At 43.0% G+C, this 27,164-nt stretch overlaps 1 protein-coding gene across 2 annotated transcripts in view; it reads right to left on the bottom strand.

Annotated features, from left to right (window-relative positions):
* The window catches only part of ZSWIM6 (zinc finger SWIM-type containing 6), a 164,300-nt gene extending 137,155 nt beyond the window's left edge, over window positions 1-27,145 (bottom strand). For both annotated transcript variants that reach the window (XM_073344030.1, XM_073344031.1), the window contains exon 1: window positions 26,599-27,145. In XM_073344030.1, the coding sequence (XP_073200131.1) occupies window positions 26,599-27,109 (511 nt within the window). In that variant the 5' untranslated portion in view covers window positions 27,110-27,145. The remainder of the gene's footprint in view (window positions 1-26,598) is intronic.
* Between the last annotated feature and the right edge of the window lie 19 nt (window positions 27,146-27,164).

The following is a 27,164-nucleotide window of genomic DNA, read 5'->3' as shown; positions in this document are numbered from 1 at the left end:
AACCAAGCTTACCTAGTGCCAGATTGCAACACACACATGGGAAGGGAGCCAATCAGGTGCTCTCACCTCCCACACTACAAGTGCCGAGGTGCACAATGCTGTGCAGGCTAGTGCAATGCCACAGCCATGCCTCCTCCTCACCCCTCTCTTGGTGCCTCGAAGAGCAGATGCTGTGCTCCTTATGTGCAGGAACTGCAGCTGTGACAGGGTCTTGCACAAGATGCAAGTGGGAAGCCAGACTCCTAATGCACTCCACCATCACCCAGCCTTCGATAAAGCTTGGTTCTGTATTGCTTATATTTATCTGAATTGGATCACACCCCTTTAACTTCTATCCAGTATTTTACATGTATCTGCTTTATTCTATTCTTTCTACCAAGCATGTATTAAAGAAATCAGTCACAGCATGCTATGCCCAATATACAACATTTTGTTCAAGCACTGTTCTATTTTGAAAAGTAGTGAAAAGTAGAGCCCCACAATGCCATTTTTGGAGTCTCAATGAGGCCCACATCATGTGCTCAGTTTAGAAGAATCTTATTGCTTTTTAACTACCAACTTTGCAAACTCAGCCTGAGATCTACAAGTGATGCTGAGTTGTTTACTTCTCATGCATTACTTGCAGTAATAGAGATCCTGAAAGCCAAGTAATGCCTCTGTTAGACCTGTGTAACCCTATTGCCTTGAGTGATATTGCAGAGGAACAACTGATCAAAACTTAACAGTTCTGTTGACACAGAAGGATGAAGAGAATCCAACTAACTCTGAACTATGTTTCTGCAGGGTTAACAGGAAAAACAAAAGTTGTGAACATTCATTTTATGAAGGAGATGTGAATGAATATATACATGGAACAAATCTGAGTAAGTGACACCCATTTTTACCTGGTCATATTTCAAAGCAGAAGTGGACCCTAAAGAACAAAATTATCTTGGGGGGAAAAAAACCTACTTGGTGTGGGTATGCTTAGGTTTTAGTAATACCCTATAGGAAGAGGCTATATTTGTACTTACAAGTATAAAACCATCTTACACATTGGGATGAGAGAATATTTCATTCTAGATTTGTTTAATATTAATTACCCACATGCTCAGTGTAAAACAGCTACATATTCTCCCTCTATTTGCTGTACTCATAAGTACCTAGATACCCAAAACATAGGCTTCCACTTAGCCATTTCAAACTTTTTTTTTTTAAAGTAATCATAGGTACATTTTTCCCTTGACCATTGCAAGTTCTATACAGTAAGAAAATGCACCTGTGCATGGAATGCAACACTAGTGTTTCTTTCACCCATTCTGTTGTATGGTAATATCTCATGATATAGATTTAAATTTACCTAACAATGCCATATTCCAAATGGAGGGAAGAACAGTTCCCAAAAGTAAAAAGGGAATCTTGCCACTAGCTAGAAGAGTAGAGGGTTTCTGCAAAGGTTTCAGTTAAAGTTTCTGTGGAGGGAAGACAAGTATTGAGGAATCATTAGAACGTCTGAAAACATTGTATTCTCCCCTCCACCACCAAAAATGGGAAAGGTTTGTAAATTAAACAAGGCAAATAACTGGTATGTGTATTTTCAGACTAAACAAAAGCTTATAGCTTTTGAAGAAACCCAGAGGACTCCAGGTGAAAACACATGGTATACTGAAAAAATGAGTGTGCGTGCCATACACCACCACCCAACTCAAATGCCAGGCATTCTGCAGTGGTTGATATGGTCTGATTCCCCAGTTTCTTCTCCAGAGCTATCCAGGTAATTTGAAAGAACAAGGAGAACAATTCCTATAGTTTCATGTGAGAAGTTCACACATGAGTCAGAAGGGAATATGCCCCCCCCTTTCAAATATTACAAAAAATAATTATTACCTACAAGTAGAGTAAACCACAGGTAGTGATCATTATGGTGGCACAAAGCCTCCTGTGCTTGGCATGAAGGGAGTGATTAGTAACTAGACTTACTGGTTATTTGCTTTGAGGCAAAGCAGTGTACTAGGCATATGCTATGCATGTCAAAGAATTATACACACCCCTTCCCTGCTCCTATAACGTTCAGTTCCCTTATGAGCCATGCACTAAAACAGAGGACTCCTATGAGCTGGCTTATTCTTAAAAATCTTACCAGTATAAATACTAGTTATGTGATTTTTTGCAGATGTAGCTGTACTGGTAAAAGCCTTGGTGTAGAGGTAGATCTACGGATCTAGATCAGCGATTCCTGTTTGCTGATACTATGTGGAGATAAACATTTTCCTTGTTCATGTCTATGTCTACCCCAAAAGGAAGGCATCTTAAGGAGAAGGGAGGAAGGAGAGCTAGTCAACCAGCTTTTGTTCCAAGTCACCACCATTATCAGGTCTTTTAATATCCACAAGGACATTGACTGCACTGGCTGCTTCCTGAAAAGATTGCATATTGGGATGGCCAAGAGTCTGTCACCCTGAAGGCTACTGCTAGCATGGCTATAATCACTGAGAGTTCAAGGGCAATGCAAATGTTAGAGAACTCTACCGGAAGTTGCAATTGTCAGTTGTGAATTTAAGGCACTGCTGATGAGCAGAGGATCTTCCTGTGCACAGGTGTGTCTTGAGATTAATGGACACTCTTCTATACAAAACAAAGAAACTCCAACTTCTGATACTCCACAAATTGATTCATTCACTTCAGTTTCAAAATGGGCAATATTGTATTGTATCTTTTGGGGACTTGAAAGAACGCTGAATGGCCTTGAGGAACTGCAAAGTAGCATGATTACCAGTAATAGAGAGCACACACTCTGAGGACAGAGGTGGCAGAAGACACTAGGAAGTATTAGGAAGTTTGGACTTTGCTCTCCATTCCATCCAAGCTCTGCTCAGAGAGTAAAAGAGAGGGCCCACAGGGAGCCTGTTATGGCTTCTCTATTCAGAGCCAGCTGGCCCTAACACAAAAGTTAGGGCTCATATGGGCAGTGTTAACTTACATCAGTGGAGGAACAGGAGTAGCAGACATCCACTGCCATGCTCTCCACCCTATCCCATCCAGGGCCCATCCACAGAAGGCAGATACAGCCATTCCTTACACGGACACCAGGGATGGGGAGGTGGTCAATGCAGGAAGCAACAGAGCTGCCTCTGCTAGCAAATTCTTAAGTACAAAGGGACTTTCTCACTGGCCTTCTCAAGGCACTTTAAGCCCTGGTCTACACTAGGACTTGAGGTCGAATTTAGCAGCATTAAATTGATGTAAACCTGCACCCGTCCACAAGATGAAGCCCTTTATTTCGACTTAAAGGGCTCTTAAAATCCATTTCCGTACTCCACCCCTGACGAGTGGATTAGCGCTTAAATCGGCCTTTCCGGCTCGAATTTGGGGTACTGTGGACACAATTCGATGGTATTGGCTTACGGGAGCTATCCCAGAGTGCTCCATTGTGACCGCTCTGGACAGTACTCTCAACTCAGATGCACTGGCCAGGTAGACAGGAAAAGAACTGCGAACTTTTGAATCTCATTTCCTGTTTGGCCAGCGTGGCAAGCTGCAGGTGACCATGCAGAGCTCATCAGCAGAGGTGACCATGATTGAGTCCCAGAATCGCAAAAGAGCTCCAGCATAGACCGAACGGGAGGTACGGGATCTGATTGCTGTATGGGGAGAGGAATCCGTGCTATCAGAACTCCGTTCTAGTTTTCGAAATGCCAAAACTTTTGTCAAAATCTCCCAGGGCATGAAGGACAGAGGCCATAACAGGGACCCAAAGCAGAGACGCGTGAAACTGAAGGAGCTGAGGCAAGCCTACCAGAAAACCAGAGAGGCGAACGGCCGCTCCGGGTCAGAGCCCCAAACATGCCGCTTCTATGATGAGCTGCATGCCATTTTAGGGGGTTCAGCCACCACTACCCCAGCCGTGTTGTTTGACTCCTTCAATGGAGATGGAGGCAACACGGAAGCAGGTTTTGGGGATGAAGAAGAAGATAGCTCACAGCAAGCAAGCGGAGAAACCGGTTTTCCTGACAGCCAGGAACTGTTTCTCACCCTGGACCTGGAGCCAGTACCCCCCGAACCCACCCAAGGCTACCTCCTGGACCCGGCAGCCGGAGAAGGGACCTCCGGTGAATGTACCTTTTAAAATACTATACATGGTTTAAAAGCAAGCATGTGAAAGGATTACTTTGCCCTGGCATTCACGGCTCTCCTGGATGTACTCCCAAAGCCTTTACAAAAGGTTTCTGGGGAGGGCAGCCTTATTGCGTCCTTCATGGTAGGACACTTTACCACTCCAGGCCAGTAACACGTACTCAGGAATCATTGTACAACAAAGCATTGCAGTATATGTTTGATGGCGTTCAAACAACATCCGTTCTTTATCTCTCTGTGTTATCCTCAGGAGAGTGAGATATCATTCATGAAAAGAAAAGGAGTACTTGTGGCACTTCAGAGACTAACCAATTTATTTATTATTATTATTAGTCTCTAAGGTGCCACAAGTACTCCTTGTCTTTTTGCAAATACAGACTAACATGGCTGTTACTCTGAAACATATAATTCATGATCACCTGATTGAAATAGAGTGCTTTTCTTCAGGGGACACTCAGAGGAGCCCATTCCTGCTGGGTTGTTTGCCTGTGGCTGAACAGAAATGTTCCCTGCTGTTACCCATGGGAAGGGGGGAGGGTTGAGGGGGTAGCCACGTGGTGGGGGGAGGTAAAATGCGACCTTGTAAGGAAAGCACATGTGCTATGTATGGAATGTTAACAGCAAGGTTTACCCTGAAAGAGTGTAGCCACTGTTTTATAAAATGTGTCTTTTTAAATACCGCTGTCCCTTTTTTTTCTCTCCACCAGCTGCATGTGTTTCAATGATCACAGGATCTTCTCCTTCCCAGAGGCTAGTGAAGATTAGAAAGAAAAAAAAAAAAAAAACGCACTCGAGATGAAATGTTCTCCGAGCTCATGCTGTCCTCCCACACTGACAGAGCACAGACTAATGCGTGGAGGCAAATAATGTCAGAGTGCAGGAAAGCACAAAATGACCGGGAGGAGAGGTGGCGGGCTGAAGAGAGGGCTGAAGCTGAAATGTGGCGGCAGTGTGATGAGAGGAGGCAGGATTCAATGCTGAGGCTGCTGGAGGACCAAACCAGTATGCTCCAGTGTACGGCTGAGCTGCAGCCAAGGCAGCTGGAGCACAGACTGCCACTACAGCCCCTGTGTAACCAACCGCTCTCCTCCCCAAGTTCCATAGCCTCCACACCCAGACGCCCAAGAACGCGATGGGGGGGCCACCGGCCAACCAGCCACTCCGCCACAGAGGATTGCCCCCCCCAAAAAAAGAAGGCTGGCATTCAATAAATTTTAAAGTGGTAAACTGTTAAAGTGCTGTGTGGCATTTTCCTTCCCTCCTCCACCACCCCTCCTGGGCTACCTTGGTAGTCATCCCCCTATTTGTGTGATGAATGAATAAAGAATGCATGAATGTGAAGCAACAATGACTTTATTGCCTCTGCAAGCGGTGACCGAAGGGAGGAGGGGAGGGTGGTTAGCTTACAGGGAAGTAGAGTGAACCAAGGGGCGGGGGGTTTCATCAAGGAGAAACAAACAGAACTTTCACACCGTAGCCTGGCCAGTCATGAAACTGGTTTTCAAAGCTTCTCTGATGTGTACCGCGCCCTCCTGTGCTCTTCTAACCGCCCTGGTGTCTGGCTGCGCATAACCAGGAGCCAGGCGATTTGCCTCAACCTCCCACCCTGCCATAAACGTCTCCTCCTTACTCTCACAGATATTGTGGAGCACACAGCAAGCAGTAATAACAGTGGGAATATTGGTTTCGCTGAGGTCTAACCGAGTCAGTAAACTGCGCCAGCGCACCTTTAAACGTCCAAATGCACATTCTACCACCATTCTGCACTTGCTGAGCCTGTAGTTGAACAGCTCCTGACTTCTGTCCAGGCTGCCTGTGCACGGCTTCATGAGCCATGGCATTAAGGGGTAGGCTGGGTCCCCAAGGATACATATAGGCATTTCAACAGCCCCAACAGTTATTTTCTGGTCTGGGAATAAAGTCCCTTCCTGCAGCTTTTGAAACAGACCGGAGTTCCTGAAGATGCGAGCGTCATGTACCTTTCCCGGCCATCCCACGTTGATGTTGGTGAAATGTCCCTTGTGATCCACCAGAGCTTGCAGCACTATTGAAAAGTACCCCTTGTGGTTTATGTACTCGGCGGCTTGGTGCCCTGGTGCCAAGATAGGGATATGGGTTCCGTCTATGGCCCCACCACACTTAGGGAATCCCATTGCAGCAAAGCCATCCACTCTGACCTGCACATTTCCCAAGGTCACTACCCTTGATATCAGCAGATCTTTGATTGCGTGAGCTACTTGCATTACAGCAGCCCCAACAGTAGATTTGCCCACTCCAAATTGATTCCCAACTGACCGGTAGCTGTCTGGCGTTGCAAGCTTCCACAGGGCTATCGCCACTCGCTTCTCAACTGTGAGGGCTGCTCTCATCTTGGTATTCATGCGCCTCAGGGCAGGGGAAAGCAAGTCACAAAGTTCCATGAAAGCGCCCTTACGCATGCAAAATTTTTGCAGCCACTGGGAATCATGCCAGACCTGCAACACGATGTGGTCCCACCAGTCTGTGCTTGTTTACCGAGCCCAGAATCGGCGTTCCACAGCATAAACCTGCCCCATTAGCACCACGATGCATGCATTGGCAGGGCCCATGCTTTCACAGAAATCTGTGTCCATGTCCTGATCATTCATGTGACCGCGCTGACGTCGCCTCCTCGCCCGGTATCACTTTGCCAGGTTCTGGTCCTGCATATACTGCTGGATAATGCGTGTGGTGTTTAATGTGCTCCTAATTGCCAAAGTGAGCTGAGCGGCCTCCATGCTTGCCTTGGTATGGCATCCGCACAGAAAAAAGGCGCGGAACGATTGTCTGCCGTTGCTCTGACTGAGGGAGGGGCGACTGACGACACGGCTTACAGGGTTGGCTTCAGGGAGCTAAAATCAACAAAGGGGGTGGCTTTACATCAAGGAGTATTTCAGGCAGGACTTCACGGAGGGTTCCAATAAGAAATGGTGCCCCTAAGTTATTGTTCTTATTGGAACAAGGAGGTTAGTCTGGCCTCTGATTGATACATGGCTAGATTTACCTCGCTGCACCTTCTCTGTGAGTGACTGCAGTGTGATCTAGAGGAATGAGTCCCCTAGACAGGGGAGGGGGGGAAGCAAATGAGTACAAAACAAATCTGGTCTATTGCTTGTTTTGATCCACTCCATCTATCTTTTATATCTTTGGCTGGCAGCAGACGGTGCAGAAGGACTGCATGCCATCCACATCTCATGGCTGCCCGGCAGAAGATGGTACAATACGACTGCTAGCAATCCGTATCGCCTGCCTGCTCACCATAAGACGGTTCAATAGGACTGACTGCAGGACTAAAGAAAATGACCTGGTCAAGTCACTCCAAATTTAGTCCCTGCGCCCATGTCTGCCCAGACGGTTCCAGCCAACGTGGCCAGGAGCACCTCGGACACGACGAGAACGGCTACCAGTCGTACTGCACCGTCTGCTGCCAGAAGGCAATGGGTTGCTGCTACTGTGTAGCTATGCCGTACCGCGTCTGCCAGTACCCAGGAGACATACGGTGACGGTTACCTGAGCGGGCTCCATGCTTGCCGTGGTATGGCGTCTGCACAGGTAACTCAGGAAAAAAGGCGCAAAACGATTGTCTGCCCTTGCTTTCACGGAGGGAGGGAGGAAAGGGGGGCCTGATGATTTGTACCCAGAACCACCCGCGACAATGTTTTAGCCCCATCAGGCATTGGGATCTCAACCCAGAATTCCTATGGGCAGCGGAGACTGCGGGAACTGTGGGATAGCTATCCACAGTGCAATGCTCCGGAAGTCGACTCTAGCCTCGGTACTGTGGAAGCACTCCGCCGAGTTAATGCACTTAGAGCATTTTCTGCGGGGACACACACACTCGAATATATAAAACCGATTTCTAAAAAACCGACTTCTACACATTCAACCTTATTCCGTAGTGTAGACATACCCTAAGTCAGTCACTCTAACGCTATGTCTACACTACCACGGTTAGTCCACCTACGCTATGGAACTCCAGCTACGTTATTCACATAGCTGGAGTCAACATACCTTAGGTCGAGTTACCTCGGGGTCTACACCATGAGGAGTTGATGGGAGAAACTCTCCCATCAACTTACTTTACTCTTCTTGTTGGGGGATTGACTGGAAAGCCATCTGCTGTCGATTTGGCGGGTCTTCACTAGACCTGCAAAATAGACCGCCAGTGGATCGATCTCAGAGCGTCAATCCTGGCTGTAGTGTAGATATAGCCTCACAATCTGACCCTCTGGGTCTGCATCACCTTTTCACCCTCTTCTGAAGTACTCTAGTTCTGAAGAGGAAGCTGCAGAGAATAACAAGTCCTATTTGTCCCAGGAGCTGGGAATGGACTTCTGGAAAGGACAGAGAAAGAACCCTGAAGTGATTAGTGCCCATTTGGGCTTCAGTTTGGGCCCCCTAAATCCATATTTAGGGACACAAGATTGAAAAGGAGGCTCACAAAATAAATTCTTGAAAAATACAGGTTTAATAACAGCAATAAATATCTTCTGTCAAAAGTTACAGTCAGGCACAACACAGGTCATAGATGGAATCAGTTACTTCATTTAAACATATTCATGGCTAAAATATTTCTAAATGGAATAAATTTATTTTGCGATGCCTGTTTCATTGTCATTATGGTGAAATGTTCACCTAATGATAGATGACAGGGAGCAAGTTTGCTAGAATGGACTTCTGAGGCCTAACAGATCTGAGTTCAAAAGAGAAAGTGTTCTGACCGTGTTTTGTTGCCATATCAGCATATTTCTTTAAACTACTGAGCTTGTTCTGTGAAGAATGTGTTCCCTCCCCAGAAAAATGGGGAGGCGGAGAGAAATTAGAGGGCATATGAATAATTGGAGCAGTTTCAACTTCTCTCAAAACAAAGACAAACACTGAGGCTGCCTAATAGGTTATAAACGGATATTACAAGTCTCAACAGGAAAAGGTATCAGGCTGATATTTTAGCTTATATATCATATCATATTTATGGGACACAAAGACCTTAGGTCAGAGGTGGGCAAACTATGGCCTGTGGGACAATCCTGCCCAGCCCCTGATCTCCCCACCAGGGAGGCTTGCCCCCTTCCCCTCCGCAGCCACGCAGGCAGCTCTCTGGGTGGCGGGGCTGTGCGCTCATGCAGGGCAGCACATCTGGCTCCGGGCAGCACAGTGGCCAGACATGCTGCTCTGAGCAGCCTGAAAAGGGGCCGGTCTCGGGGGGCAGTCAGGGCACAGGGAGCGGTTGGACAGGGCAGAGGTTCGGGGTGGGGGGGTGAGAGTGAGGAGACAAGGAGGTTTAGATGGGGGTGGAGTCCTGGGAGGCGGTATGGGGCATGGGTCCCGGGAGGGGGCGGTCAGGGTACAAGGAGCAGGGGTGGTTGGCTGGGTCGAGGGTTCTGAGGGGGGCAGTCAGGGGAGGCACAGCCTTCCTTACCCAGCTTTCCATACAGTTTCACACCCCGATGTGGCCCTTGGGCCAAAAAGTTTGCCCACCCCTGCCTTAGGTATTGGTCCCAGTCCTTGATCAGTACACCACCTTTGTGCCACTACAACAGGCTCAGAACTGCTGACATGTATAGTTGGAGGTAGTGGAAGCCCACAACCATACGCATGAGAGCACTTGCTCTCAGTACCTGGGACTCAAGTGCGTCAACAACCTTGAGCATTAGTATCACAATTATCAAAAGCACATAACAGAGCTCTACAACTGCCTCTCTGCTGCCCTGTATTAGGTCTACTGGAACTACAAGCTGTCCAACAGCTCGCATGGTGCTATCTGCTCATGGAAGAGGGAAAACCCTGACCAAACCAGTTCTTTGCAGAAGAACTGTGTCTCTGTTATAACAGCTCTAAGTGCACAAGCACTGGGGAAGTGGGGGGAAAGGGGAAGGGACATGCACAAGACGTGAACCCAAAGACACCTCTCAATGCATGTATGAGTAACAACAACAACATCATCATGCTCAAATTGACTCCATGCATAGGGGGAGAAGCAGACACCCTGAAATTGGCTCCACATGAAACAGTCACAGTGAAGGGAGAGAACACTCCCACACATCCACTAGCTTTATGCAGGGAAGGGAGAGGAGACCTATCCCAGAACATTACCATGCAAAGGCCTCAGGGAGAAGGAAACAGAGGAAGAATGTTATCTGTGAGGGTACTACAATCCACTCTTATTTACTGTTGGTGAGCTGATTTCATACTTGGTGAAAGCTGCCAGGGGCAAGAGGAAGCAGTTTCCTGGACTCTTTACTCTCCTGCAGACGTTTGATTCTGCTCCTTTTCACTCCCTAACTCTGGGAATATGTATCCATATATTATCAAATGAAAGGGTGTAGGAGTTAGAAAGGAACTCAGAAGGAGTTCATTTTAATGATTCAAACTGTCTATTAAAGTTGAAGGTAATAGCAACCATGTGTCCAAGGTTTATTTTAAGTTCTGCCAAGAGTGAGGTCTTTACTGTCAAAGACTGTGTGTATGGATGTTTTATCCCATCTGCTATCAAACACTCTTTACAAGATCCTCAATGCGAAGTCCTGTAAAGTGGATGGTATGTTATGGTTTGTTTTGTAATCACCTATTAAGCCGAATTCCTGTATCACATTGAAAGAAAAAAAACACCTGCAGGAACTAAAATGTCTGGGTTTGTGCTAGAACAGAATATCTGCACACAAATTGTTTCTAATCCCACTAAAGTTATGCCTTGTATCTGTCCATTACTGCACATTACACAGGCTAAGAGACAAACTGTTGAAGTTAATTTTTTTCCCCTTTCCCTGCCTTTCTCCTGTTTTACTGCTTCCACAGCTCTACCTTCTCCTATTGCCCTTCCCCTTCTTTTCTCCAACTCCTCTTGTCTGCCCAAATCCAAAACCACCTTCATTTCCCCTTTTGCCTCCTTCTCTCTATTTCAGATAAGATGTGTCTGAGGCCTTGTCTACACTAAAGGGAAAAGTCGATCTAAGCTAGGCAATTTGAGTTACGTGAATAGCATAACTCAAATGGACGTTGCTTAGATCTGCTTACCGTAGGGTCTATACTTATGCTATGTCAACGGGAGACTCTCTCCAGTCAACTCCCCTTACTCTTCTCGATCAGGTGGTGTACAGGCGTTCACTAGGCCCACTAAATCGACCACCGATGCATCGATCGCCACAGCGTCAATCCTCTGGTAAGTGTAGACAAGCCCTCAATATTGGTCATGCCTCAATCCCTACTGGTCCCTCTCCAACCTCAGACCTGATCCCAGCCTCCAGTCTTTTCTCCTCCTTTGACCCTTCTGGAATGCCAGTTCATTCCCTATTAAAACAAAAAATAACCAACTGGTCATTCATGATTTCTTCCATCCCTCTCTACCTGGCTCTCACAGGGTGCTGGATTTCCCTCCTCTGTCTCTGCAGCCACCCTCTTGTTCAGCAGTCTCCTCCATTCCCCTATCCCTACCCCGAAATCATCCTCCTAACATCATGTTGGAGATACCAGGCTTCTCTAATGATCCTGCTGCTGTCAATCCTCCTTCCTCATTTATTTTTTTCCTTTGGGGGGAAAAAAAAAAAAACCAAAAACCAAAAAACAAAAACCCCACATTATTCCATCCACCACTTCTCTTCATGTCCCTGATCACATCACATACACAGAGTATCCAGGGTCCAGTGTGGTTAAAAATCAATGATTTAAAAAAGATTTTTTTTCTTCAAAGCATTTTATAAAAAAATCCAATTTAAATTAAAAATAAAACCCGACTTATTTAAAGATAAAGATATATTATAGCTCAAAGATATCTCATCATGGAATAGGGATTATAAATTCTAATTCTATAAGATGAGACATGTAATGTTTAAGAAAAGTTTTGTAAACGAGTTCCAATGGTTGATGGATTTGGGACCCAATCTTATGGGGTTCCCCAGGCTTCTGTATAGATTATTATGGTTAATCTTTCCATCTACCCAATGGACTCAGTGCTCAGTCTAGAAGATACCAGAGATGCTTAGTTTTGCAGTTCTCAAACTCTGGATTTGTGTCTCCAGAGGTAACATGCTTGTTAACAGCAAAAATGTTTTTAAATAAATAAATAAAAATATAGAGAGAGATGAGAAACAGACCTCAACTCCATTTTCCCTCTGCAAATTTGTGTACGCAGAGTCAATCCCTTCGTACCTCTCTCTAAACATCAAAGTTTCAAAAAGTTCAATGAATAGAAGATTGTTGGGGACAGAATAGATCTGGAAAAGAAGAAGTCTGGAGATAAATGTAAGAAGCGAGGGACATATGCTTTTTGTTAAAATACTTTTGTTTGCTAAAATACGTTTGTTGTTGAAGAAAAAAAATCCAAAATACTTAATGTTGTTGTTTTAGTTAAATAAAATAATTTAAATGTTTGTCTGGTGATCTTCTCCTCCTAATACATCATGGCAAGAAAATCCTCCAAATATTAATGATTAACCTGTTCAATTGGAGATAGTTCACCTCCCAATGACTTCATAAATATCTGCTTCAGTTACCTTTGGTAAATGAAATAACCAAACAATCATTCATTTTCTGACATAGCTGTAAAACTAATCTGAAAACTTTTCAAAATAAATTATTTAACAACTTATAGTGTGTACCTTCTAAAAATGAAACCTACATCTCAGAGTTGTGAAAATGAGGTATTAAGGTTATAACAACCAACAAGAATGCACTTTTATGTAGAAAACCATGATTAAATCGATTCTTCCTTACTAATGATTTAAATCAAATCCACCCTGCCACAGTCCTCTCCCACTTCAACGCCTAGCTCTCTGTTCCATCATAAAACCCACCGTCGTCCTCAGTTTCTTCAATTTCAATACCAGAGTCCCATCCGATCCCTTGGTGTCCTGCTTCTTTGCCTGACACTGCTGGTGTTTGCCCACTGGGGGCCCTACGCAGGAATATTTTTGCCCCACTCCACACCACATACTCATAATTAATAGGGGGCCCCTAGAGCTGCTTGAAGCCCTAAGCAATTGCTTAGTCTACTTATGCCTAGCTCATACTTCCCCCTTCTGACCACCTCATCGCCAACATTACTCACATTCCTGCCACCTATTTGATTCATAGCTTTCAGTCCTTTAGTATTCCCAGATTCTCTTCCTGTGCGCCTCTCCCCCATCTCCACCCATCCTTAATCCTGGCACAGGTGCACACATACTTATCTGTTTTCTATGCTCTTATTCTCATGCTGCTGAGCAACTCTGGCCAAAGTCCTGAAATCCTACTGACTTTCCCACCGCTCCCCCAAACTTCATCTCCAAACTCATCAAACATGCTGTCTACCATCACTGTCTGGAATGCCTTTCTTCCAGTTCTGTTTTTGACCCTCGATCTGGCATCCACTCTATACACCACTGAAACTACTCTCACTAAAGTCTCCAACAACTTCTTCCTGGCCAACTTGACCTCTCAATGGCTGTTGTCAGTTGTTGACCACTCTACTTCTTGAAATTCTGATCTTCGTTGGCTTTTGTGATTCTCCTCCCACTGCCCTAATCACTCTGTCAGCATCTCATTTTGGTGGGCATCCTCATCCCTGACCCCATTTCTTTGGGTTTTCCTTAAGGCTCTATTCTTACACTAATCTTCTCCTTGTCTAAGCGCTCTTCACTACAAGCTTGGCTTTAAACTACAATTTTTATGCTGATGTTCCTGGCTGATGTTCATGATGAGTGGTCTCCTTTTATCCAACCTAGGATCTCATTTATGACCTCTCTTCATGGATATCAATCTTAAACAGACTAAGGCCAAAACTAAACTCTTGGTCTCTTCTCTCACTTTACCACTGGATACTCCTTGCCATTCTCTGAATTACTGGGCCCCATCAGCTGGGTATCATCTTTGACTCTGCCCTTTTACTGGATCCACATTCAGGCCATTTTTAAATCTATGCTTTTTCTTACACAACAACTCTAAAATACAGCCTCCTTTCTGTCCATGCAACCTGAATTCTTGTCCAAGCTCTAATTTCACATCCTGAATACATTAGCCTCCAGTTTTCTGTTCTTCAGTACTGCCACCTTGCTCCCTCCAAGTCTATTCTGAATGCTGCTGGCCAGATAGTCTTTGTTTGTCACTCTGATCACATCAACCTCCTCTGCGGGTCCCTTGCCCTTCACCTCTGCATCCAGTACAAGCTTTCAGTCTTCACCTTTAAGGCCCATCATAACTTAGCATCATCCTACCTCCCTGATATAATAAGCTATTAAGAGATCAATCCCTGCCTTCGGTCCAACTTTCACTGTTCAGTTCACTTCTCCCTTAAACGGCTCCATGCTTTCTCCCGTGCCGCCTCTTATGCATGCAGAAAACACTCTGAAAAAATCCAAACAGCCACTTTTGTCCCTCTTAAGAGTCCTCTGTCATAATGCCCAAGAAGAGCTGCCCTGCTGATTGTGGCTGAACAGGTAATAAGCTGTGACTTTTCCTACTCCTCACCTCTACCTACAACCAAAAATAGTAAATAGTACTTGAAACCAGTAAAGCTGTGCCAATCCTTCCCGTATTCCTTTACACATGTTAGATCCCCCATCCCCTATCAATTTGTGTCTATAAAGTTCTTCAAGGAAGGGATTTCTCAAAATTTGTGCTGGGCACTGTACAACAGCTCCCTCCACCATAATATTTACTACTAAAACCAAACAAGAATAAGTGGAACAAAGAGGGTGGGAAACAGCATTTTCATCTGTTTTCTCTTTACAGGTTAAGTTCAAAATATTTTAACCCATTCATCCCAACCTGCTGAGAAGGAAGATGAACAAAAAGCTTGATGTTTTAGAGACCCATATAGTATAAAATGTCCATTTCACTACAAAAAGCTCTGTGTCAGACAGGAGGACAAAAATGGAGTTGATGGTTTTGTTTTACAACTTTAACTGAGGAGTCCCTACTGTAACTCAGTACCAGTCTTGGTTTTTCTTCTGATAAGCTTGAGGTAGATTTGGCCATAAAAATCACAGTGAAGTGAAACTAAAATTAGTATGTTTTGAAGGCCAGGAAAATAGGCTTATTCAATCCAATTGTGGTTTTACAAATAGAAAGGAAAGAGTACAGACATGTTACTTTATGTTTATATTTTAAAATGGCTTTTATAGAGTTAACCATTGTGCAGTTTGCAGCCTTCTTGGTGTTAAGAAGCCTGTTTTGTAACAATGAATCTAACCCACTAGCTTCTTTGTGGTCCCTTTTTCATTTGGCCATCAACTGTAGATCAACTCTTTCACTCACTCAATCTTCTCCTCACTAAATACAATTCCTTCTGTGATCTTTCAAATTAATAAGTTCCTCCTCTCTGACCACTCCTTTACCACAGACATCACCACTCACCCCACACTTTATAAACAAGTAGTTTATGAAAGGTTCAAACACTTCACTACCTTTGTCTCCAACTCCCATCCTAATAATGAACCAACCTTGGTTCACTCCTAAATCCTTCCATTCCTACTCCTACGCCCATAAAACAATACTACTGCCAAGACAGGTAGTGAATACTGCAAAGTAACAGTTCTACCTGACCAGTTTCAGTGATCAAAATAGTTTTCGGTTTACAGAATTTTTAAATAGCACTAACCAAATTACCCTCCGCTTGCCTTACATGATCAGGCTAACCAAGCCATCTTAAGTCTTGCTTTTCATTTCCAGTCACTGACCTCCATTTCTGTCTAAGTGGCACATTCAGCTAAAGTAGCCTCAACTGAACACACAGAGTTTAATACTGATCAGTACAGTATCACTGGACATATGATGCCCTGCCATACACAAAAGCTAACCTGTACATTTTGTATTTCCCATATCCCTCCATATCAACAAGCACAGGAGCGAAAGTGATGCTTAAAGCTTCTAAATAGCATAGCTACACCAAGTCCAGACACTGATCCAAAACATAATGGACTTGATATTCTATCCCCAAGACACTAATTATAGTCTGTCTGTGAGGTTTCAGTTTACAAGCCAAATCAATGGAAGAAATTAAACTAATTTTTGCAACTACAGCATAGCCAACTGGCTCACTAGTTATTGGTCAAAACACTATCAGCGCTTATTCTAAAATATTAAGATTGAAATTTTACTTCATTAAGTAGTGCATTACACAAAATATTGTGCATCTCCAAGTTTCCTTAATTCTGAACTTGTCTGAACAGTGGATTCAGCAGAATGTGTCTTAAGTATGGAGATCAGCTATGTTTAATTTAGCTTTTCTTTCTAGTAATCTATGCCAATTTTGTTAAAAACATTAATTTATGTTTTAACTAACCCACTCTCTCATCCTCCCAGATTGATGTATTATGCCCCTTAGATATGCAAAAGGAGATAAGTAATCAATAGCTTACTGTAATACTTGTAATAAACGTTCAATGACCACCATCTTTTCTAAAAAAATTTCCAGGAAGAATATTTGTAGACACATGTCGAATAAAGATTGGTTCTCTAATGAATTGTTAGCATGTCATTTCTTCCACCATCATTTCTGTCCAAACTGCAGGTTAATGACAAAGGTGTCTGAAGTCATAAAATTGCAAAATAAGCTAAAAAACTCACCATTTACATTAGTATGAGGTATAAATGCAATATAAGCCAAGTTACTTATTGCTGAATATGGATTGATGCTATATGAATTGTAGACTGGTCAAACTATCAGGCCTAAATCTAGAGATTAACTAAATACTAATAAAACTCACAGCTGCTACTGACAAGGATAAGCTATGAGCTGCTTCTATTTGCTGAACATAGCAGTAGCATGAACTATGCCCCAGAGTACATGACCAATCATTTATATGTAAGTGAAAAACATACAACAGTTACTTCAAGAGAAATAGGAAACATGTAATTAACAGTTTCAACCACCACCAGGAACCAAATACCCAAGTTCTAACCTTGACACCCAGAGTTAATATTTAAAAATATGAAAGACACAACCAACACCAATTGCTCTGAATACAAGTTTCAAACAGAAATATCAAAATAGTTAAAACATATTTAAGCCAATTCATTCTGATACATAGTGGATTATAATCCCATTATTTTTCAGGTTTTATAAAACAGTTTTGCCAGCTATTTAAATGCTTATATGTTCTCTATTTCATGAGTCAATATAAATTAGACATTGTAGTCAGCTGTATATGCAGTATTCAATTTGTGCACTGTATTTGCATAATTACTGGTGCTGTCAGTAACCACCTAGCAGTTCAATTTGGCATATATATGAATTTCTTGTTTCTTAGCATTCACAAAGCTATGCAAGATTTTATTTTTCCAGTCACCAAAGTGATCATTTGAATGTAATTAGCTATTGGCCGCCACCACTACCAACAAAAAGGAAGCAGACACAATAAAGATATATTAATACCTATTTCTGTGATATTTCATTCTATATGCCATTTTCCCCCCCGCCAACATATTTTCATACAATTCCTGAACATATTAGAGGTCTGACACCAATTAACAATGAAAGATGACTTATGTAAATAGGCAATTTATTGTTAAATAAAGCAGGACAAAAGGTAAATCACCTGAATTTTTAGCACATTAATTCAGTAAATGAGCTTCTGATTTATCTGATCAGCTAGCTCTACTAGTACAAATTTAAACTTACTGACAGGTTCTACTGTATCCTTCCAATTAATGTCAGACCTTCTCAGCCATTGCCCATGCATTTCCAATACAAAAATTTCCAGCTATTTCAAAGACTGTCAAGTGCACTGACTTGCAACAAGAAGTAGAGGGCCTTAGTAAAATATAAAAAATTAAGCTCTTCTTTTAGAAGTGTGTGATGGTGCAGATCACTTCACAATTATTTCCTGAAAATCTATTTTAAATGCAGTTAAATGTGATTCTCCTCTGCCACAGTATGTGCTTCAGACTTTATGGTCTCAAATTTTCAAAAAAGAGGTGTGTTTTTTAAGTTAGTGTATAGAAAGCCTACATTAAGGGAGACTAAACTTAATTGAATTGGAAAGTTAAAAGGCATGCAAAAGGCTTTTCTATCAGTTCGAACAATCACAAAGGAATTCTCTACACTTTAGTTACTATTAGCAGCTACATTCATCTGGTGTGTTCATACAATTTGTGAAATTAAATAAGGGTAACATTATTTAAAGTTGGTGACTACTATTACAAATCTTCCAGACACTGGGACTTTAACAATTCAACCAATAAAACCAAAGCCTATATGAGTATGGCTACATAATCTCAAAAAAGATGTGATGATGCATCATGAGGACATCACATAAATCATGATAATTGGCATATTGCTAGAAGGAGAATGCAAGCCTGAGTTATACAGCACCAGACGACATCTCCAGTGATCCAGGTCAATGACTGTTATGAAGCCATGTCAAGCGCTAGATACATATCCAATGAAGAGAAAAACATTTAAATGCATGGATAATATTAGACAGCAAACCAAGAGGAAAAACTTAAGGTTCACAGAGAGACTTCCCTGAACAATGAGAGCAGTTATTGCACAGTACTCAAGGATTTGCATGCTGTCAGGCTGACTGCATTCCAGGCAATCAGAATTCAAATTTAATCTGTACTCTTTGTTATGCATGGAAGATTTTTTGAAATTTACTAGTTCTTTACAGAGACAGCATATTCATAATCTGAAGACTTGAATTAATCATCATCTACTGCCAGTTCTTCAGGTAGTCAAACTTTTCTCCCAAGCATATCTTCTAAAATAAAAAGGTTTTAATATCAGCTACTTCTCCAATTTATCTTAAATTTTCACCAGTATTTTGAGACACAGTTTTAACAATTAAGAATTGTTGTTGCATAACAACTGGATCAGTTAGGTAGATTACATTTCAACACTAACCCACTATGTAAAACCATTTAGTAAAATGGATTATCCTTCACACCTGTAGCCAGTTTCACTGCTATATTTGATTATCTGTTTAGGATGGGTTTTTTTGGAACTGTACAATTAAAAACCTCTATACATATTTCACTTTATCAGGTTATATACATGGAAAAACAGGCAACAACAAATAAAAAGTTCAGTTTATCTAGTCCTCGGACTTTTCAATAGCTTCTTAATTTTCGTCCACCCCAGAAAAAAAGCCACATGTTTAGCTTTTAATTGCTCATTTCTGAAAGTCAGACTGCAGAGAAAAAAAATGCATCAGCTGCTGACACGACAGCTGGCTATAGTTCAAGAATTGCTACATACCAAAACATCTGATCATATGCAGAGCTGGTATCATTTTCTTAAACAGAATTTCAAAGAGATGGCAAGTTTTTAAAGTGAAAATTGTTTTCTTAGAAAAAACTCAAGCTTGGGAAACATTTTACTATCAATGCAAGTGTCAGCTTCTGCTTATCAAATCTCAGAGTACGAAGTCTGTTTTCAGGGCAATGATTCTTCAATATTAGGAGTGCCAGGGAAGAAGTAGAAAAGAATAATTATAAGTAAACCTTTGAATGCTAAACTATAATAAATGTTAAATATTTTCATCAGGTCAATCCAAATAAAATATATTTCTATAAAACTGATCTATGCACTTCTAAATTATGTTCAATGGAAATATGTTACACACAAATTGTAATTGAGTAAGGTGTTTTTGTCTAAAAGAAAGTATTAGAACTTTGTCTTTAATAGGACAGTGTCACTACTTTTTGACCGACACACTACCATTAATATTTACATTATAAATAAAGCATAAGCTTTATTTCAGGGCAAAGTTTCTGCACTTTAAAAAATGACTTGAAAAATAATTGGTTTTAGACAGTCTTTCAAATAATTGACCTATCAAAAAAAGAAAGATCTAGGTTTTCCACATTTAATATTCCACTGTTGCAAAGTGTTACACACCAATGCTTTCACAAGAAATAATTCAAGGTTAACAGTACATGTTAAAAACTGTGTACACAGAGAGAGAGAAAACAGCTTCTTTGTTCCCTAATCAAGGACTTACATTCCAAATCTAACAAGGAAACTGGAATACATTCAGATTTTTCTCCCCTTGAGGCAAGAGATATCTTTAAAAATTAGTTAATTGGTTTGTGGTTTTGTACACAAAAATATTGGCCACCACTACTTAACTTGGGTTAATACCCTCGGTGACTTGGGTTCTTTCCATTTAAATTTTCACATTTGCAGGAAATTAGGGCAGTGAGAGTTAATTAAGGATTGTAGATGTTGAGATTAAATAAGTTAAAGCTCTATAAAAACTGTTAAAACAAACTGACATCACATGTCAAAATATACAAGGTAAATATCTTGAAATCAACAAATTATACCTGTTTTTACTATTTGTTTGCTAGCCCATTTGTAACAAGCCTAATTCAAAAACCTAAATCACTCAATTTTTACTCCTATAGGTTCTCAAGGAGCATTTTTCCTTATTTGCCTATCTGTACGTTTCGATCTATGGAAATATTTTTTTCACTCATTTGAATGTGTACAGTGAAATTGATGTTTACTGACATTTACGGATAAAAATCTAATCTTCCAAACTTAATTGTAATCTTAGCTCTAAAACAAAAACAAACAACAACAACAACAAAAAAAACAAATAAAACCCCACAGTACTGCATTAAACAAGTTATAGATTACCTCCTTAAATTCATACATTCCTAACCAAAATTCCATCATCAGGCTGATTGCTAGAGAAACCTTGCTTGTATCTGCTGGCATGTCAGCAGAGAAACACTTCCCATTTAAAGACAGTAGCAGATAGTTTAACATGTTCATCCTTTCCCCTTTGTCCCCGGCCACAAAAAAATCACTACATATACCAGAACAATGCTAGAACTTTATCAAAAAGAGTTAGTGAAACATAAGCATTTTGTTCCATACTAAGGACAGTCTTACTTGAGTTAAACTTAAGTAACTCTAAATGAATTAAGAGACTTTTAGATAAACTAAAGAAACTACAGATTTAAAAAAAAAAAATAGCAAAATATTACTGCTTCAGCCAACTTTGTTTAAATGAAGAGCATCATGTTTGCAGACGGATGCATTTCAATTCATAGCACAAAGTTTGTTTGGCAACTTTCTTAAAAATATATTCAATTTGGCCTCTCTCATCAATTAAAAAGACATTCAACACAATATAGTTGAAATTCAAACAATTAAAAGTTTCAAACAAGAGCAAAGACATTTGCCTAACTGGTTCTATAATTTAATTGGCTCTATATACATGGGGAACAAAAAAATAATAATGGTATTTTCAATCTAGCAGACAAAGGTATAACAAGATGCAATAGGTGGAAACTGAAGCTAAACAATTTTAGACTGGAAATAAAATACACAACCTTTTAAACAATGAGGGTAACTAGTCCTTGGAACAACTTACCACAGTGTGTTGTGGATTCTCCATCACAGGCAATTTTTAAATCAAGACTAGATTTTTTTTTTTTTATTTTAAGATATGCTCTAGTTCAAATAGGAATAAATTCAGAGAAGTCCTATAGCTGGTGTTATACAGGAGGTTGAACTAGACAGCCACAGTAGTCCCTTCTGGCCTTAGAATCTATCAATTTTAGATTGTGTTTTTGAAAAGTTGTCCAAAAGTAGAAAATTAACTAAGATTCTGATCCATTAGATCCATAAAAGCATCTGAAAGTTGTTGGCTACAATTATATTTAACCAGAATTTTACAGAAAAAAGTGACTCGTCTCATGAAGCATTCCATTCCAGGTGAAAAAATTGTAACTCGTGTTTTTGAGAGCAGTGACTAAACTTGGGCTCAGGTTTGTAGTTTTCTTTATTAAGCTTTAGCAATAAAATAAATTACCACAGAAACATCTGAGTCAGAAGAAAAACATTTCATTTCTGTAAGAGAGAAAAAAAAAAAAAAGCGGACCTTTTAAAGTTAATTTAAGAATCCAACTAAATAAATATACACAGAGCCCCAAAGGTTATTTCACATTGAACAAAACCAAAGTAAAGTTTCTCTGGAGATAATAAGTTACATTTCTCCAACTGCATCTCACTATGTTTCACGGTCTAAAACCCAAGGTTATGCAGTGAAGAGACACACTGCTTGAAGTAACCCTCTTCAAAAGAAAAATAAGCTGGTTTGCTGGCTTACAAGATCAACTTTAAACAAATCTTAGAAATGTGATAAGCATTAATCACTTAATGCTTCACATTATTTTTTCATCTCCAGGAAGTTCTTCCCTTCGCCTCATCCCCCTGCCATTCATATCTAAAGGTATTACTTCTGTGATTATGATGTCCCCAAGTGTTGCTGTGGAAATTACTGTAATATCTTAAACAGAGACCAGTGTGAGCAAGCAGAAATACAATTGACTTTAGATTAAAACAAATTTAGAAATCAAATTTACATTTCACCATTTATATTTTCCCCTCACTGTTGGCATATCTTTCAGGTTGGCCAAGTAAAAACTTATTTTCTAGGCAGTCAGTCAATCTGCCTTCCAAATTTTAATATACTTTGAAAATGTGTAATGTTTGGATTGCAAACACTGCTGGACAATATTTAACGATTTAAAATGGTTTAAAGTTAAAATGTTTCATTTCTCTTAGGTTTTGTTTTTAAGCCACCTCTTCTCCCCCAAGCTCTTATCGATGTTCTCTGAGACCCTTTCCCACAGTCTTGAAGTATGATTTTTAAACTGACAGCTTCCCCCACCCCAAGAAAATCCCTTTGAAACAAATTATGCTTATAAATGAAATGAATTACATTGGAATAAATTAAGTTAGCTTTTAAATACACTAATAGACACTCAAGACTTCTGCTTGAAAAAATTCTTATAGCGTTTACAAAATATATAATTTTGTGCAAAGTAGTCCTTTACAATACAGATGTGAGACAAGGAGCTGCAAAAGTAGGGATTTTTCATAAAAAGGCACCTAATGAAAAATAGTTTTAATAGACTGAATGCTTCTATATATATTAATAAGTTTCCTTCAGCTTAATGTTCCTACAGTGTATTGACTAAAAATGTAAAATTCAGAAGCAAATATTTTCATTTAACTAGCACTGAAGTAAAATTTATGTGGCTTGCTTAGCAAATCTTCAACCTGTTTGTATTAATACTTGTGTTGCAAGAACGACAATTAGTTCTGATATGCAATAAAATGTGGTTTGTCCAATAATTGTGCTTTCAGAAAGCACAACTGTAAAAATGTACAAAGTTTCTATTACTCATACTGCACAGAACGTACGTTCACAGTTATACCGTCACTAAATCCACATTTATATAAGCTCAGTATTAGGATACATATTCTGCTACATTACATGAAGCCAACTCCATTCTCCAGCCAATATAAATCATTGCAGTGGAGTTGCTTGTGCTCTTACACCTTTTTGCTCTGGCAGGAACATTTCAAATACAAAACCCTTACCAGCTCTGACACAATGTTCCCAAATTACACAAGTATTTGGAGGATACTCTGCCATCTAAAAGTTATAGTATATGCCCTCCAAAACAAAAACTCTACCGCAGTCAGAACAATTGACATTGTGTTTCGAAGTACTGGTTTTGATACACTGCTACTTCTAAATGGCTTCCCCAAAAGAGTTATATTTTCAACAGTTTGTAAGCATTTGTTTGAAGTGTGGTTAAGTGTTCCAGGAGCAGCAGTCAAACCTTAAGTTGTATTTATGTATATTTTCTTTCTTCACATTGACCCTTGCCAACATTGCTCAATGCCCCTCCCCTTTTGAGACTATACAAAAAGTTACTCCCCCCCCCCCCCTTTCACAACTACTCACTGAAGCCTCTTCTACTGCTGAAAGCAAGTAAAGCAAAGCCCATGCTGGGTGTCTGTCTCCTAGAGAAGATTGCATCTTTTATTTATCGCCCCTTGGCTTTATTTTCACAGTGAATTCCTGGCTTAAATGTAATCAGCCAAGAAACCCTCCCTATGTGCACTCCTGTCATTCCTCATCGCCTGCAAGCAGAATCAAGCACAGGCAAGAGAAAAAAAATTCTCAGCACTGCCATCCAAACCAAAATGAAACTGAATTCTGGTTTTGCCACAAGCGCGGAACCATAGATGTCCTTCAGTCCTCTGGAAAGAAACAGAAAGCCAAAAGGAAGATGAAACTTAATTAAATTAAATTAAAAATGTCTCAACGCTGAACCACTCTCTAGGAAGAGGGGAAGGGCACCGAGCATAGAGAAAAAGCAACAGAGTCTGCCTTTGGAAAATACATGACCAGGCAGAAATCACATTTGTAGACTGTATTTGAATTCAAATGAACCACAGACAGGATTAAAACAACTGAATTCTCTCCAAGGATGGCAGTGAGGCAAAATTACATGAGAACCAAAATTACGCAAAAGATCTTAAAATGTATCAGGCCTTTGGGCCCAGAAACTTCACACCTCAAATCTGTAAAAACAAGGCATAAATAAAAGGAAAAACTGATCCATTTTTGTTTTAAGTGCTTTGGAAGGAGGGGGAGAGAAGAGAGAGTTGTGAACTATCCTGCTGTTGGTTTCAGTCCATTTAAAAATGTCATCATGTCCATGCTCAAAAACTGATAGCTTGACAGGGAAGTGAAAAGCTCAGACTTAAACTGCATATTGGGGAAGATTATGCAAGTCTGTTTGAGGGAAAATGGAATCGTGCAGCTTTAAGTCATCAGTCCTTCTTTCCCTTTGTCAAATCTTCACTATTTTTCAGGCAGTGAAAAGAAATAAAGAGCCTCTTTTGTTTGGCTTCCCCTTTTCGGAGGCTGGCAGAAAACTGAAAAGGACACAAATAAACATGAAAATGAGAACAAAGTGCCAGGTCTTCCTCCTCCTTCTCCACCACAGGGAATTGCCTCACGGCGATTCGAGATGTGCAACTGGCAAATACACTCAGCTAAACACAACAAAACGAGAGCTCCAGCTCCAGCACAAGAGAACCTCACCCTGCACTGAAGTTTTATTCGGGAAATTATAACCCATCTTCCCGTTCTGTCACACAGCAGCGGAGCCTGGATTGCTAGGTCTGTAAAGCCTCCCCCACCACCATCACAAACCAGGGGGTGGTTCATCCTCTCCCCATCAGAGCAAGCCAGGCAGCGCAGGAGAGATGGGAAATCTACAGCCTTCCCTTGTCGTGTCCAAGACCCACAGGAAAATGTGAGCCTGCCATGTAGCTGCTCCAGCACTCTTATTGATGGGACTAACCCCTCCCTCCCAGCACAGAGCTCCTCTTCCTCCTCCCTTCAGGGGGAGGAGGGGACCCCCCCCCCCGCAGCCTTTTAAACTAACTAGGAAGGGAGGAGTTAAATAGAAAAAGATCTATCTCTTGGAGAGGGTGAAGAGCAGCAGCAGGCGGCAGCAGCGGGGGTGGGGGTTGTGTGTGTGGGGGGGGTGAGTATTGTTCCCGGAGAAGCAAGAACAGCACTTCCCTCTTTTGCTGTTGTCATGAAACGAGGAACAGCTACATCCCAAAGCAACTGGCAGCACCCCATGTACCGCCGCCTCCATACACAGCAGCTCCCCCTCCTCCCAGCCATCGCTCAGTTCCGCCCCCCCCCCAGTCCTGGCAGCCCGAGTTGGATCCGCTATCTGGCAGCTTTGCTCTCCAGCCACCCCCCATCCCGCAAAGCCAACCGCGGGGTGATTCAAAGGCAGCCCCAGGCTTAGGCTGCAGCGTCTGCCGCAGCTGATCCCCTGCAAGCGCCTTTGTTCAGCGACCCGAATCGCTCCGCGCAAATTCGCTCCTGGCGTTTGTAGGTAACCGATCCCTGCCCCTCCCTCCCCCCACGGGGGCTTCTTCTGCTGATTCATTTCCTCGCCCTCCCCGGTCTGCGGGGCAGAGGCGGCGGCGGCGGCGGGTTTGGCATCTCCTCTATTGTGGCCCAGGGTATGACGATGACCCGGATTAGCGGGGGTGGGAGGGACACAGCGAGGTGGGACTGCACGGCCGGGATTACGGGGGGAGTGGGGACTGGCGGGGGGAGGAGTGTGAAGCGAGTTAAAGGGACGGGACGGGAAGCGTTTGATTAGCCGGGGGTGGAGAGCAAACAGGCGTGATGTGGGGTGTGTGAGGGGGGGAGAGGGCAGATTGAAGGGCAGTTGGTAGGCGGACAGAAGCAGCGTGTAACCTGGCCTTGGATGCCGAGGAGAGGCGTGAAAGAGCCATATAATCTGGCTGCGAGGGGGAGGGGACGAAGAGAGGAAATTACGAGGCCTGGATGGCTGGTTGGCAGCGAAGGGGGGGGTCGGGAGGGGGTCGCTGGGGCACGGAGGGAGCGGAGAGCTGCAGGGCCCGGGCTACGGGGCAGGGTAGCGCTGGGGGGTGGAGGCGGCAGCTGCCGAGGTGAGAGGAAAGAGCAGAGGTGAGGGGCTGGCCGCGGGGTCAGGGAGCTGGGCGAGGGTCGGGGCGGCGCTGTGGCCTGGGCAGGGATCACAGGTGGGTGACAGGCTGGTGAGCGGCCCGGAGAGCCCCCCGGGCAGGATTACAGCGGTGCGGGAGAGGGGCCGCAGCCCGGGGGGCGGAGGGGGGGCGAGGCTCCGGATGGCCGGCCCGGCTCCCGGGGAGTGACTCACCGACTTGCAGGACGTTATCGACGCAGCCGCCGTCGAGCAAAGCGATGCCCCTACGGAAGGGCAGGCGGTTCTCGTCGGCGGCGGCGTCCGCGGCCCCGCCGGGCGCGGTGCTGGCAGCGGCCCCGCCGGGGGCGGCGGGGTCCTCGGCGCCGGTGTTGAAGGAGGAGTACATGCAGATCTCCCTCTCGCTGCGGGGGAAAGACCAGTACACGATCCTGCGCTGCACCGGCTCCGGGATCCGCTCGAACCGCTCCTCCACCCGCTGGAAGGGCCACTTCTCCGCCACCTTGCGAGCCGCGATGTCCAGCAGGGATTCGGGGCTCTGAGTCTTGCCGAGCGGCAGCAGCCCCAGGGCGGCGGCGGCGGCGGCCGCGGAGGAGGGTCCGGCACAGAGCGCCCCGCTGCCGGGGCCGCCGCCGCCCGCCCGCTGGCCCGGCCTGCACCCCGAGCCGTAGCCAGGTCTGCAGCAGAGGCGCTTAGCGGGGGGAGGGAGCTGACCGCGCTCCGCCATGATCGCGCCGCTTCTAAGCAGACAGCGGAAGTGGCTGTACCCTATAAACGGCACC

This window comes from Lepidochelys kempii, chromosome 5 (genome assembly GCF_965140265.1).
Source record: "Lepidochelys kempii isolate rLepKem1 chromosome 5, rLepKem1.hap2, whole genome shotgun sequence".
NCBI lineage: Eukaryota > Metazoa > Chordata > Testudines > Cheloniidae > Lepidochelys > Lepidochelys kempii.
This window is presented reverse-complemented; position numbering and strand designations above follow the sequence as displayed.